This window comes from Globicephala melas, chromosome 14, assembly GCF_963455315.2.
Source record: "Globicephala melas chromosome 14, mGloMel1.2, whole genome shotgun sequence".
Lineage (NCBI taxonomy): Eukaryota > Metazoa > Chordata > Mammalia > Artiodactyla > Delphinidae > Globicephala > Globicephala melas.
In genome coordinates this window covers 13692761-13708805 of record NC_083327.1, presented here as the reverse complement: position 1 = coordinate 13708805, position 16045 = coordinate 13692761, and the positions used below count along the sequence as shown (strand labels likewise).

Sequence of the window (16045 nt, the reverse complement as noted above, 5' to 3'; positions counted from 1 at the left end):
GGATTGCATTGAATCTGTAGATTGCCTTGGGTAGTACAGTCATTTTCACAATATTGATTCTTCCAATTCAAGAACGTGGTATATCTTTCCATCTGTTTGTGTTGTCTTCAATTTGTTTCATCACTGTCATATGGTTTTCAGAGTATAGGTGTTTTTCCTCCTTAGGTAGATTTATTCCTAGGTATTTTATTCTTTTTGATGAGATGGTAAATAGGACTGTTTCCTTAATTCCCCTTTCTGATATGTCATTGTTAGTGTATAGAAATGCAACAGATTTCTGTGTATTAATTTTGTATCCTGTAACTTTACTAAATTAATTGATGAACTCTAGTAGTTTTCTGATGGCATCTTTAGGATTTACTATGTATAGTATCATGTCATCTGCAAACAGTGACAGTTTTACTTCCTCGTTTCCAACATGGATTCCTTTTATTTCTTTATCTTCTCTGATTGCTGTAGCTAGGGCTTCCAAAACTGTGTTGAATAAAAGTGACAAGAGTGGACGTCCTTGTCTTATTCCTGATCCTAGAGGAAATGTTTTCAGCTTTTCACTGTTGAGAATGATGTTAGTGGTGGGTTTGTCATATATGGCCTTTATCATGTTGAGGTGTGTTTCCTCTATGCCTGCTTTCTGGAGGGTTTTTAATATAAATCGATGTTGAATTTTATCAAAAGCTTTTCCTGCACCTATTGAGATGATTATGTGGTTTTTATTCTCCAATTTGTTAATGTGGTGTGTCACATGGATTGATTTGCAGATATTGAAAAATCCTTGCATCCCTGGGATAAGTTCCACTTGATCATGGTATATGATTTTTTGATGTACTGTTGGATTCGGTTTGCTAATATTTTGTTGGGGATTTTTGAATTTATGTTAATTAGTGATATTGGCCTGTAATTTTCTTTTTTTGTGTGTGATATCTTTATCTGGTTTTGGTATCAGAGTGATGCTAGCCTCACAAAATGAGTTCTGAAGTGTTCACTCCTCTGCAATTTTTTGGAATAGTTTCAGAGGACAGGTGTTAACTCTTCTCTAAATGTTTGGTAGAATTCACCTGTGAAGCCACCTGGTCCTGGACTTTTGTTTGTTGTTAGTTTTTAAATTACTGATTCAAGCTCGTTACTGTAATTGGTCTGTTTATATTTTCTATTTCTTCCTGGTTCAGTCTTGGGAGATTGTGCCTTTCTAAGAATTTGTCCATTTCTTCTAGGTTGTCCATTTTATTGGCATATAGTTGTTCACAGTAGTCTCTTATGATCCTTTGTATTTCTGTGGTATCAGTTGTAACTTCTTTTTCATTTCTGATTTTATTGATTTGGGCCCTCTCCTTTCTTTTCTTGATGAGTGCGGCTAAAGGTTTATCAATTTTGTTTATTTTTTCAAAGAACCAGCTTTTAGTTTCATTGATCTTTTCTATTGTTTTCTTCATTTCTATTTCATTAATTCCTGCTCTGATCTTTATGACTTCTTTCCTTCTACTAACTTTGGGTTTTGTTAGTTCTTTTGCTTTAGATGTAAGGTTAGGTTGTTTACTTGAGAGTTTTCTTGTTTACTGAGGTAAGCTTGTATTGCTGTAAACGTCCCTCTTAGAACTGCTTTTGCTGTGTCCCATAAGTTTTGGACTGTCATGTTTTCATTTTCATTTGTCTCTAGGTATATTTTGACTTCCTCTTTGATTTCTTTGGTGATCCACTGCTTCTTTAGTAGCATATTGTTTAGCCTCCACGTTTGTGTTTTTTTGCAGTTTTTCTAAATAGTTGATTTCCAGTCGTATAGCATTGTGGTCAGAAAAGATGCCTGATACAATTTCAATTTTCTTAAATTTACTGAGACTTGTTTTGTGGCCTAGCATGTGATTTATCCTGGAGAATGTGCACATGGAACCATGTGCACTTGAAAAGAATGTGTATTTTGCTGCTTTCTACTGGAATGCTCTGTATATATCAATTAAGTCCATTTGGTCTAATGTGTTGGAGAAGATATAACAATTGTAAATATATATGCACTCAACATAGGAGTACCTATATATATAAGGCAAATACTAACAGACATAAAAGGAGAAATCAGTGGTAACACAATAATTGTAGGGGACTTTAAAATCCCACTTACATCAATGGACAGATAATCCAGACTGAAAATGAATAAGGAAACACAGGCCTTAAATAACACATTGATCTGTTTTTCTAAAACTTTATTTTTTTAGAGAAGTTTTAGGCACACAGCAAAATTGACAGGAAGGAACAGAGGTTTTCCATATATACCCTTCTACCCCCCACACACATAGTCCCCCCCCCACCATAATCAACATTCCCCACCAGACTGGTACATTTGTTACAATATGTGTACCTACTGGGTTGACCAAAAAGTTCTTTCAGGTTTTTCCATAACACCTTTGGCCAACCCAATACACTGACACAGCATAATGACCAGAAGTCCACAGTTTACATTAGAGTTCATTCTTGGTGTTTTATATTCACTGGGTTTGTACAAATGTATGCTGACATGCATCTATCATTATAGTTTCATACAGAATACTCTCACTGCCCTAAAATTCCTCTGTGCACCCCTTATTCATCCCACCCTCCCCCTAACTGCTGGCACCATTGATCCTTTTACTGTCTCCATAGTTTTTCTTCTCCCAGAATGTCATATAGTTGGAATCATACAGTTTGTAGCCTTTTCTGATTGTCTTAGTAATAGGCATTTAAGGTTCATACCTATTTTCATGGCTTGAGAGCTTATTTCTTTTTAGTGATGAATAATATTCCATTTTCTGGATGTACCAGTTTATGTATCCATTCACCTACTGAAGGACATCTTTGTTGCTTCCAAATTTTGCGATTATGAATGAAGCTGCTATAAATATCCATGTGCACGTTTCTATGTGAGCATACATTTTCACCTCCTTTGGGTACATACTAAGGAGCATGATTGCTGCATCATGTGGTAGGAATATGTTTAGTTTTATAGGAAACTTTGTCTCCCAAAATGACTGCACCATTTTGCATTCCCACCAGGAATGAGTGAGAGCTCCTCTTGTTCCACGACCTCGTCAGCATTTGGTGTTGTCAGCATTCCAGATTTTGGCCATTCTAATAAGTGTGCAGTGACATTTCATTTTTGTTTTAATTTGCAGCTGCCTAATAACATATGATGTGGATCAGCTTTTCATATGCTTATTTACCATCTATATATCTTTTTTAGTGAGGCATCTGTTAAGGTCTTTGGTTTATTTTTAATTTTTTTTTTTTCTTACTGTTGAGGTTAAGAGTTCTTTGTGTATTTTGGATAGCAGTCCTTTAAAATAAGTGTGTTTTGCAAATATTTTCTCTGGGTCTGTGACTTCTCTTATTATTCTCCTGACATTGTCTTTCACAGAGCAGAAGTTTTTAACTGTAATGAAGTCCAGCTTACCAATTATTTCTTTCATGGATCAATGCCTTTGGTGTTGTATCTACAAAGTCAGTGTGATACTCAAGGCCATCTAGGTTTTCTCATATGTTTATAGTTTTGTGTTTTACCTTTAGGTCTATGATACATTCTGAGTTAATTTTTTGAAGGGTGCAAGGTCTGTATCTAGATGCTTTTTTTTTTGTATGTGGATGTCTTGTTGTTCCAGCACCAATTGTTGAAAAGATGATTGTGCCCCATTGTACTGCCTTTGTTCCTTTCTCAAAAATCAGTTGATTATACAGGAGTCTATTTCTTGGCTCTCTATTCTGTTCCATTGACCTGTTTGTCTGTTCTTCAAACACTACTACACTATCTTGATTTTTGATGCCTTTTAGTAAGCCTTGAAGTCAGGGAATGTCATTTCTCCAACTTTGTTCTTCTCCTTCAATACTGTATTGGCTATTCTGGTTCTTTTGCGTCTCCATATAAACTTGAATTATTTTTTTTTCAATATCCCCAAAATAACTTACTGGGAGTTTGGTTGAGACTGCATCAAATCTATAGATAGATCTATAGATCTATAGATCTATAGAAGAAGAACTGACATCCGGACCATATTGAGTCTTTCTATCCATGAACATGGAATATCTCTCCATTTATTTGGCTCTTCTTTAATCTAATTCATCAGAGTGTCAAAGTTTTCCTCATATAAATCTTGTACATATATGTTGTTAGATATACACCCAAGTAGTTCATGTTTTGGGGTGCTATGGAAAATTGTTTTTAATTTCAAATTCTACTTGTTTGTTGCTGGTATGTAGGAAATATTTTGTTGAAGATTTTTGCCTCTATATTCATGAGGGATTGGTCTGTAGTTTTCTTATCTTGTAATGCATTTCCATAGGATTTGTGGTGATGTCTCCTTTTTCAGTTCTGATATTAGTAATTTGTTCTTTCTCTTTTTTCCCCCCTTTAGTTTGGCCAGAAGCTTATCGATCTTATTGATATTTTCAGAGAACTAGCTTTTGGTTTCACTAATTTTCTCTATTGATTTCCTGTTTTCAGTTTCACTGATTTCTGCTCTAATTCTTATTATTTTTCTTCTGCTTACTTTGGACTTAATTTGCTCTTCTTTTTCTAGTTTCCTAAGGTGGAAACATTATTTATTTTAGATTTTTCTTCTTTTTACTATATGCCTTCAATGCTAAAATTTCTCTCTAAGCTGCTTTCACTGTATCTCACACATTTTGATAAACTGTATTTTCACTTTCATTTAGTTCTAAATATTTTAAAATTTCTCTTGAGATTTCTTCATTGACCCATGTTATTCAGAAGTGTGTTGTTTAATCTCCATGTATTTTGGGATTTTCCAATTATGTTTCTGTTATTGATTTCTAGGTTAATGCCACTGTGGTCAGAGAGCAGACATTATATGATCTATCCTTTTAAATTTGTTAAGGTATAAGTTTTGGCCTAAAATGTATTTTTTGGTGGGGGGGGGGCGGAAAGTAAAGGTTTACTGCAGGGCCAAGCAATGAGAATGGGTGGATTGTGCTCAAAAGACCCAAACTCCAAATGTGTTCTATCTTGGTGAATGCTCCATGAGAGCTTGAGAAGAAGAATACTGTTTTTGGAGGAAGTAATTTATAGATGTCCATTCTATCCAGTGAATTGATGGTACTGTTAAGTTCAACTAGGTCCTTACTGATTTTATGCCTGCTGAATCTGTCCCTTCTTGATAAAGGGAGTTGGAGACTCCAACTATGATAGCAGACTCATCTATTTCTCCTAGCAGTTCTATTAGTTTTTGCCTCATGTAGTTGGGGAATGCACGTTAAGGAGTTTTTTTTTTTTTGGCTGTGCCACCACGCAGCATGTGGGATCTTAGTTCCCCAACCAGGGATCGAACCCATGCTCCCTGCACTGGAAGTGCAGAGTCTTAACCACAGGACTGCCAGGGAAGTCCCCAAGGATTGTTATGGCTCTGGGAAAATTGCCCCTGTATCGTTACCTAATGCCCTTCTGTATCCCTGATAACTCCTTGTTATGAAGTCTGTTGTGTCTGAAATTACAATAGTGACTCTTGCTTTCTTTTGATTAGTGTTAGCATGATTAATTTTTCTCCATGGATTTACTTTTAATCTATATATGTCTTTATATTTAAAATGGATTTCTCACAGATAACATATAGTTGGGTAGTGTTTTTTGATGCACTTTGACAATCTCTTTTAATTGCTGCGTTTAGACCACTGATGTTCAAAGCATTACTGATATAGTTGGATTAATATCCACCATATTCTTTACTGTTTATTTGTTGCCCTTGTTCCTTTTTCTAAGTTCTGTCTTCTGCCTTTTGTGATTAAAAAAAATTTTTCATTTATTTATTTATTTAGGCTGTGTTGGGTCTTCGTTGCTGTGTGTGGGCTTTCTCTAGTTGCTGCAAGCAGGGACTACTCTTTGTTGCAGTGCATGGGCTTCTCATTGCAGTGGCTACTCTTGTTGCAGAGCACAGGCTCTAGGTGCACGGGTTTCAGTAATTATGGCACACGGGCTCAGTAGATGTGGCTTGTGGGCTCTAGAGCGCAGGCTCAGTAGCTGTGGCACACAGGCTTAGTTGCTCCGCGGCATGTGGGATCTTCCTGGATCAGGGCTGGAACCCACTTCCCCTGCACTGGCAAGTGGATTCTTAACCACTGTGCCACCAGGGAAGCCCTTGTGATTTTAACTGAGCATTTCATGGTTCCCTTTTTTCTCCTTTCTTAGCATATCAGTTATATATTTTTAAGCTTTTTTAGTGGTTTCTCTAAAGTATGCAATACATATTTACAGCTAATCCAAGTCCACTTTTAAATAACACTATACCACTTTATGGGTTGTGTGAGTACCTTATAATAACAAAATAATCCTAATTCCTCCATCCCATCTCTTGTATCATTACAGTCATTCATTTCACTTATATATCAGCATACACAAGTATATATATAAGAAACATGCATAAGCATACAAAATTGAATATATTGTTGCTATTACTTTAAACAAACTGGTATTCACTAGATTGATTAAGAATAAGAAAAATATCTATAACACAGGGAACTCTGCTCCATATTATGTAACAACCTAAATGGGAAAAGAATTTGAAAAAGAAGAGATACATGTATATGTATAACTGAATCACTTTGCTGTACAACTGAAACTAATGCAACATTGTTAATCAACTATAATATAAAATAAGAAGTTAAGAAAAAGAATAAGAAAAATAAAAGTATTTTACCTTCACTTACTCCTTTTTTGATGTTCTTCTTTTCTTTACATAGATCCAGGTTTCTGATCTATATTATTTTCCTTCTTTCCAAAGAACTTCTTCTAACAGTTGTTGCAAGGCAGCCCTAATGGTAACAAATTCCCTCAATTTTTGGACTTCCCTGCTGGCCTAGTGGTTAGGAGTCCGGGCTTTCACTGCAGTGGCCTTGGTTCAATCCCTGGTTGGGAAAGATCCTGCAAATTGCATGGTGCGGCCAGAAACAAAAAACACCACCCCCACCCCCCGAAAAAACAGTCTTAGTCAAATTCCCGCAATTTTTGTCTGAGAAAGTCTTTATTTCTCCTTCAATTTTGAAGGATACTGTGTAGAGAACTCTAGGTTGGGTTTTTTTTTTCTCTCAACACTTTAAGTGTTTAAACTCCACTCTCTCTTTTCTTGTATGGTTTCAGAGGAAAAGTCAGATATAATTCTTGTTTTTCTTCCTCTATAGGTAAAGTGTTTTTACCTCTGGCTTCTTTCACGTTTTCTTCTTTATCTCTGATTTTTTGTAGTTTGAAAATAATATGCTCACCAGTAGGGGTCTTTTTGGGCATTTATTGGGGAAATTCTCTGTCATTATTGCTTCAAATATTTCTTCTGTTCCTTTCTCTCTTCTCCTTCTGGTACTCTCATTATGTGTATGTTATACCTTCTGTAGTTGTCCCATAGTCCTTGGATATTCTGGGTTTTTTTTTCCCCCAGTTTTTGTTCTCTTTGCTTTTCAGTTTTTGAGGTTTCTATTGAGATACCCTCAAGCCTAGAGATTCTTTCCTCTACTGCATCCAGTCTTCTGCATCCATCAGAAGCATTCTTCATTTCTGTTACAGTGTTTTTGATCTCTAGTATTACTTTTTGGGTCTTAGGATTTCAATTTCTCTGCTTATATTGCTCATCTGTTCTTGCATGGTGTCTACTTATCCATTAGAGCTCTTAGCACATTAATCATATTTGTTTTAAATTCTCAGTCTGATAGTTCCAACATCCCTACCATCTCTAGTTCTGATGTTTGCACTGTCTCATCAAACTGCATTTTTTGCCTTTTGGTGTGCCTTGTAATTTTTTCCTTGATAACTGGACATGATATATTGAGTAAAAGGAACTGCTGTAAATAAGTCTTTAGTAATGTGGTGGTAAGATATAGGGAGAGGGAAAGTGTTCTACTGTTTTATGATTCTCAGTTTTTTAGTGAGCCAGTGCCTCCAGACTGAACTTCACAAGTATTTCTGAGTTGTTGTTGTTGTGGTTGTTTTCTCCTCCTCTTTAGGTAGAAGAAGATGGCTAGAGTGGATTGGATTTCAGTATTTCCCTTCCCTCTGGTTAGTTAGGCTCTGATAATATACCAGCAGGTTAGGGTCTGCTTAACTAGTTTCTCCTGAGGACAGACTTTCTTAAGAAGAACAGAGTACTCTGGCATATTTCAAAATGGTTCCTTTTCCCCTCCCTCTGCCAGACACACTAGGGAAGTTTTTTCCCATCTTCACAGTGAGAACCTAGTCGAGCACGTGGAGGTAAATCTCACAAAACTGTGGGTCCCCCTCTATGACTGGATCCTCTAGAGTTTTAATTCTCAGAGTTGTCCACACTGAGCCTCCAGGAATTTGTCAATTATAGTTCAGAGTTTCCTATCCGGGCACCGTTTCTGGAGGTGGTTTCTGTTGTCTCTGCTCTAGTAAGCTGTGACTCACTGTGTCTGCCTGTCTGTCTCTCCAGTTTGGGGGGTAGCAGTGTGCCCTGTATGCTCACCTCTCTTATGGATCCTAGAAGAGTTGTTGATTTTTCAGTTTTCTTTCAGCTTTTTACTTGTTAGGATGCAGTGGTGACTTCTAAGCTCCTAACACGTAGACTAAGAAACTGAAAGTCTGCCATTACTTTTAACCAGTTGGTGCCCTCATATTTAAAGTACATTTGTCCTATGCGGCAGCTTCCCACTAGCCATCCATTTTACATTTGGTAGTGCATATATGTTAATGCTACTCTCTCACTTCATTGCAGCATAGCACAGGCAGATCAGCTCGGTGCTTTGTGACCACCTAGACGGGTGGGATAGGGAGGGTGGGAGGGAGATGCAAGAGGGAGGAGATATGGGGATATATGTATATGTATAGCTGATTCACTGTGTTATACAGCAGAAACTAACACACCACTGTAAAGCAATTATACTCCAATAAAGATATAAAAAAATAAATTCTATTAATAAAAGAAAAAAAATAAAGTATGTTTGTTGCAAGCAGCTTACAGGTGAGGTGTGTTTTTTAATACAATCTGAAATATAAGCCTTCTAATGGAGGTATTTAGAATATTTATATTTAATTTGATTATTGATGTGGTTACATTTAAACCTCTGATCTTGCTATACTATTTGTCTCATATTTTCTTTTCTCCCCCTCCCCACTTTCTGCCTTTCTTTGGGGGGATTGAGTATATTTTTATTATTCTATTTGATATCCTTCATTGGCTTCTTTGCTATAACTCTTGTTGTTGTTAATTTAGTGTCTGCTTTAGAGTTTATAGTATATACATGTTTATCACAATCTACCTTCAGGAGATACACAATTTCATATATAAGAAACCTACAATATTCTACTTCTATTTCTCCCTTCTTGACCTTCCTGCTATTGCTGTTGTATGTTTTACTTTTACATATGTTAGAATTCCTAAAGTTCGTCATTGTCATTTTTGTTCAAACAATTATCTTTTATATAGATGTAGAGAAATAGAGATGATATAAGAAAAATATCATATCTACCTGTGTAGTTACCATTTTCAGTGCTCTTCATTCCTTTGTGTAGATTCCTATTCCTTTTTAGTACCATTTCATTCCACCTACCCAATTTCATTTAGCATTTCTTGTATTGCAAGTCTACAGGTAATGAATTCTTTCAGCTTTCTGAAAAAGTCTATAGTTGGCCTTCAATTTTGAGCAGTATTTTTGCTGAACACAGGGTGATAATAACAAACTATAAGATAGGAGAAATATGATTTAAAAGCCCCAAGTGAGAAAGACACTTTTTTAGTTGTAATCATTGTTTATGACTGTAAGCTCAACAGAAGGGAACAAATGTGATGCAAGTGCCAAAATGTTCAGGCGTATATGTGTTATTAGAAATAAACTTTCCAGAATAGGGAAGATAATCATCTTTCTCTAATATGGAATCACAATTAGGACACTATAGTTGTAGATGCTTTAGGAGGAAATTGGTTAACAAAAGAGAGAGCTTGTCATCTAAGAAATGACCAAAGAAACTGGGGATCCTTACACTTGGAGAAGAAAAAAGTAGCATTAATATGATACTGAACCTCAAGTATATAGTTCTAGGAAGAAATATTTGTTTTGTCCTTGGAGAGGTACATAATTAAAATGGATAAGTACTAGTAAGTCAATTCTTGGTTTAATGTTAGAAAATTGTATATTGATTAGATGTCTGAAAATGGAATTGGCCTTTTATATTCATACCTATCTATGTATAAAATATTTCACAACAAAGATGAAGAGTTAAAAGAAAATTAGATGAGATAATGTATGGAAAACACCTGACACATGGAAACATGCAAGGAAAAGGAGGGGGGAAACTGGTTATGCTATTTTTTCTATTTAATAGACTTTTATTGAATGCCTACTATATCCCAGGTTTTTAAAATCCCTCCAACACTGAAATTGTAACAGGAAAACAACATGAGAAGTGGAAAGAGTAGAGATATAAGAATTGCAAAGCCAAGGTTTTACTCCAACCCCAAACATACAAACACCCACCCACCCTTAAAGAACTCACTTAGATAATTTCTAACTTTCAATATCTTATCTTTAAAATAAGCTGAAGCAGCAGGGTAGGCGGGAGGTTAGAAAAAGAATCTCTGAAGTGCCTTTCAGGATGAAAATTTCAGGTATTATGTGAAAAGTCATGTTCTACCATCTAATCTTAGTCTGTATATTTAACTATCTGCGAGAATATTGGTATACATCAGATATTAGGTTTTGGTGTTCACTATAGCCATAGCCATAAAGCCACACATTGTTCTTTATGCACAGGTTGGCATACTTTATACCTCATGACCCTACCATCCTGGTCTCTGCTGATGCTGACTTAAGGGCAATCATGTATTAGACTACACTATATAAGAGTTCTGGCTACTGGGAAGCCCTATACAAAATATAATCAGATTCTCTCTTAAGAAATTCAAATACAAGACATTAAAAAGGTAAGTACAGCAAAAGGACGAGGAGTAGAGTTCAGCCAAGTCCTCACTTAGCCGTGTCTTACAACAAAATAAGCAGCTCTAAAGCACACTCTGTACGTGGCGGGTCAGTCCCTAGAATAAATCAGTCTGAAAAACTGGCCAGTTTTCCATGAAGCCTGGCTGAATGTTTGCTGGGACTGTTCCTTTTCCTGCTCGTGTACTTACTAGTGTACCCTCACAACAAACCCCATTAACTAAGATAACCAGAGCCCATCTATGTTCACTACAACCTGAAGTCCAAACAGGTAATAACTACTGGAGGATGCTAGAACAACTCCCAGTCTTTGACTTCCATAGTATGGAATCTTACCAGACCGCTCTTCATCCTGTTTTGAAAGGTATGTTTTGGTCCCCACTACTACAGAATAACATTTGCCAAATGGATCCCTAAAATCATCATAAGATGGTTAAATTTTAAGTGAAGAAATTATAAATTTATTAAAGTAAGTATAGGGACAACAGTGTGTTATGGAAATTACTGTCTCAAGAGGTAAGAAGCCAGGATCCTAATTTCCATTCTAATTCTTATAATATGATCTTTGAAAAATCTGAGCCTAAGCTATCTAAGCCTAAGGTCACACCCTTAAAATTAGAAAAAATAATTTATTATCTGCCTGAAGGTAGGACTAGTTGATTTCTTGAGGTATTTTACACCTCTAATGGCAAAGATTCTCTGATTAGATAAACAATATTCCATTCAAATCTCATTCCTGTTTGTTTCCTGGGGCAAAGGAGGCAGCCTGACTGCCCCAAAGTACCCCAAGATGTTTGGAGCCAGGAAGAGAGAGCAGTCTTGTAACCTAGCCACAAGTACATATAACATACTCTGGTGTCATAAAATCCTGATCATACAATCTTTAAAGATAAGTAAAAAGCTCGACAGTTTTAGGAACTAAGTGTTTTCATTAATTGAGTGTACAAAAATATTTTGTTCTTTTTAATTTGTGCAAAGGTTGAGTAGTTTTTATTTTTAAATAAACCTGAACACAAAACAATAAAATTACATTGTGAAACAAAAGAATGTTGAAAAGTCTTTCAGTCCTTTATTCTATGACTATTAATTTGCTATTTATCGGAGGAGAAGAAATTTTTCTTTTGTAGTGCTTCCTGCTCACTAGATGATAACATTACTAAAATTTTATTCACGTGGCAATTAAATGCTACTTCCATCTGCTATTTTTATTCCACTTCAAAACAATTTCTCTTAAATCTCATTAAATTTATTTTAAAAGCTCATCCAGATATGTAACACCAAAAATGACTGAGAAAAATGATCTTTTATCAATACCATGAGAAGCATTTCTCATATACACTGAGTTTCAAGAATAAAATTAAATGCAAACTGTCCCCACAAGTCGTGCTGTTTCCAATTATTTAAGATAAGTACATACCTCTGCTTCCATGTGATAAGCATTTTCTACCCTTTGAAAATCCTTTGTCACAGTTACATTTTCTGACTGAAACAGAAAGTACAAAAGTATGATTACTAAATGTTTGGTTACTAAATGCAATTACTCTAAAACATAAAGCATAAACCTGAACTTATTAAAATCAGAATGACAAAATATGCAGAAAGAACTGGTTTGCCTGGTGTTTTAATACTTTCCTAAAAGTAACATAAAATAAATTCAGAAACTTATACATATTTGCTGAAATTTCATCATAATTGTGGCTACACTTGTAGTAATTTTTACATTAGCTAGTACAAAAAGTATGAACTTAGGGTGGTGTATACATATATATATGAAGAATTATTTGTACATAAAGCATTCTGAATGTTGTAGGAATGTCAGAGTTTTAAAAATGTTTAATTTACAAATAATACAAATTTACTGAACATATCGTACACAACTTTGGGCAAGTTACTCAACATTTTTGAGATTTAGTTTCCACATTTATAAAATTAGGTTACACTACATGTGAGGTAGGAGGTCCCAGGCTGAGCAGCTGGAGTGTGTCAGACTGAGCAATTGGAGCTTGTCTCCCTACCACACCCTGGCCCCTGACGACATTTCAAGGAAAAGATAACAGCAGGAGCAGAGAGGAACTAAGCTCTGCTGCAGTAAAAAGATAAGATGACCACGTCTTCATTCTTCAGGTCAAGGAGACCTCCCCAACTTCACATGTACAGAAAAGTTCCTAGGGGATCAAAAAGGGAGGGGGGGGGCTAACCCATAATATGTTCTGCCAGTCTCCTAGAGACCCGCACACTGGAATCCATCTTGGTCGAAAGATGCGCATGCACATTAGACAGGACCCTGAGTCAGATCGGATATGGGGAACAAGCAAGATGATTGGCCAGAGGAAAACAAAGACCTGGAAGATGGCCCCTACATAAGCAATTTAAACCACGCCTTTAGCGCTCTTTATTAGCGAAGATGCCCACACTCTTCTCTGAGTGTGTAGCTCTGCTTTGCTTCTGTCCTAAATAAACTGCTTTTCTTTGTGCTCTACCACACGTGCTGTGCTTCTAATAAACTCTGTGTCTGCTTTACAACCTTGGTCTCTGTAAAATTCGTTTTTCAAAGAGGTCAAGAGCTAGGGCTCTGCTTCTAGCCACTAGCCCCTGGTGGTCTAGTGGTTAGGATTCCTCGTTTTCACCCAGGCAGCCCAGGTTCGATTCCCAGGCAAGGAACTAAGATCTTGCTTCAAGCTGCCATTCACTGCTGTTACCCCAAGATCACATGGGACTGTTTTGAGGATTTAATGAAAAGTTGTAAATAAAATGCTTGACACAGAAGGCACTCAGCAAACACACATGCTATACCATTATGATATAAATATTTCCTGAAATACTGGACCCAAGCAGCCTGTTCTTAGAAAAGTAATATTAATGCTTTTTGATTCTCTGGGTAAGTATAGGTTATATAATTCTGGTTAAAAAGTTAAATTTCTTATTTACATTTCAAAAGGGTTTTAAAATTTAGTGAAATGAATTCTTGACCTACTCCCATCCTTGGGGATAGACAGAACTTATATTTTATAAATTTTTGCATCTTTTTATTTTCCCACTATTGCATTGCTTTATTTGCTGACCCCTAATAAATTGAACAGGTTATGATATTTGCTACAATCATACAATGTTGGAACTTCAGGGATGGAGCTATGGTCAACTCCTGGGCCCCACTGGTCTTTAAATGCAGTTTGTTTCTTAGATCATGGGTCCTTTGTGGCATTGGTAAGGTCACTGCCAAGAGTGACACATAGGAATTATTCAGTGCATGTTGGCCAACCAATTTCCGCTTAGGTGGATTATTTTTTTGGCTTAATCATGTCAAATACATAAAATACATATCAAAAGTTACATAGAAAATACATTAAAAATAGATACGCCCCTCAATATTATTGCCAATGGTTGTCGTGAAGCTTTCCCTTATGTTTTCTTTTAGTAGTTTTATAGTTTCAGGTCTTACATTTAAGTCTCTAATCCATTTTGAGTTGATTTTTGTATATGGTATGAGATAAGGGTCCAGTTTCATTCTTCTGCATGCGACTATTCACCATTGTGAACATTAAATAAAGAATCCACTGCTGAAGAGCCTATCCTTTTTTTTTTTTTAACATCTTTATTGGGGTATAATTGCTTTACAATGGTGTGCTAGTTTCTGCTTCATAACAAAGTGAATCAGTCATACATATACATACGTTCCCATATCTCTTCCCTCCTGCGTCTCCCTCCCTCCCACCCTCCCTATCCCACCCCTCCAGGCGGCCACAAAGCACCGAGCTGATATCCCTGTGCCATGCGGCTGCTTCCCACTAGCTATCTACCTTACGTTTGTTAGTGTATATATGTCCATGACTCTCTCTCACCCTGTCACAGCTCACCCTTCCCCCAAATTTTTGTATCTTTAAAAATATATGCTAAATAAAGAATATTATGCCTAATAATTATTTAATTATAAGTTATTTGGTAAGGGATTTAGCTGCACCTGAATTTTAAGGTATACACTAATTTCAAGCCATTATATGACCTAGAAAATTCTAAAAAGCTTTAACCTGAAAATCTGAACTTAAGTTCTAATTATAGCTCTGATGTCTGTTACCATGAAAATATTCATTTTTTATGATGAACGTAATATTTACTCATTGTAGAAAAATTACAATATGGATATAGATAAAATAAACCAGTACTGTATACATTGCTTGAAGTTGAAAACATGAAACTTGAAACATAAAGCATTTCTGTCATTTAATATTGTCTTATGACATGTAAACACATCTTCTATTTTCTTGGATGTCTTTTTTTCATTTTTCCCCCCACTTCACTTAATAAATACATATAAAACTTCTGATTAAAAAATTATTAGAGAAATAATTTTAGGAAAGGTAGCTGAAAAGAAAGTAGCTTTTACTGTTGCACTTAACAATGTTATTGCTTTTATAAAAATAATATATGCTAATTAATAAATATCTAATACTAGAGAAAAGAACAAAGTAATAAGTCTCTAAACCCAGTAGTATTAAAATTTCAGGGCTTCCCTGGTGGCGCAGTGGTTGAGAGTCCGCCTGCCGATGCAGGGGACACGGGTTCGTGCCCCGGTCCGGGAAGATCCCACATGCCGCAGAGCGGCTGGGCCCGTGAGCCATGGCCGCTGAGCCTGCGCGTCCGGAGCCTGTGCTCCGCAACGGGAGAGGCCACAACAGTGAGAGGCCCGCGTACCGCAAAAAAAAAAAAAAAATTTCAGTGAACATTTTAAGTCATCTATCAATGCATATAAACATATCTATGTATAGTCTATCTATGTATAGACTTTTCCATAAATGAAATTATACTCTACATGCTGTTCTGTAACCTTTTAATAACCTTTATTTTAGAAAAAATTAAAATCTACAGAAAAGTTGCTAAGATAGTATACAGTTCCATATAGCTCAGTTTCAGATTTCTCTGATGTTACCATCTTTTATTACCATGGTGCATCTGTCAAACTAAAAAACCATCATTGGTATATAACCATTAACTAAATTCCAAACTACTTGCATTTCACCAATTTTTCTATTAATGTTCTTTTACTATTTCAGAATCCAATCTGTGATACCACATTGCATTAATTCATCATGTCTCCTTAGTCTCCTGTAATCTAAGAGAATTTCTCAGTCTTCTCTTGTTTTCA

At 36.0% G+C, this 16045-nt stretch overlaps 1 protein-coding gene across 1 annotated transcript in view; it reads right to left on the bottom strand.

Moving 5' to 3' along the window:
• IRAK1BP1 (interleukin 1 receptor associated kinase 1 binding protein 1) overlaps positions 1–16045 on the bottom strand; it is a 40293-nt gene that overhangs the window by 8692 nt on the left and 15556 nt on the right. Inside the window, exon 2 of the mRNA XM_030859342.2 lies at positions 12323–12388. Coding sequence (XP_030715202.1) covers positions 12323–12388 — 66 coding nt within the window. The remainder of the gene's footprint in view (positions 1–12322; positions 12389–16045) is intronic.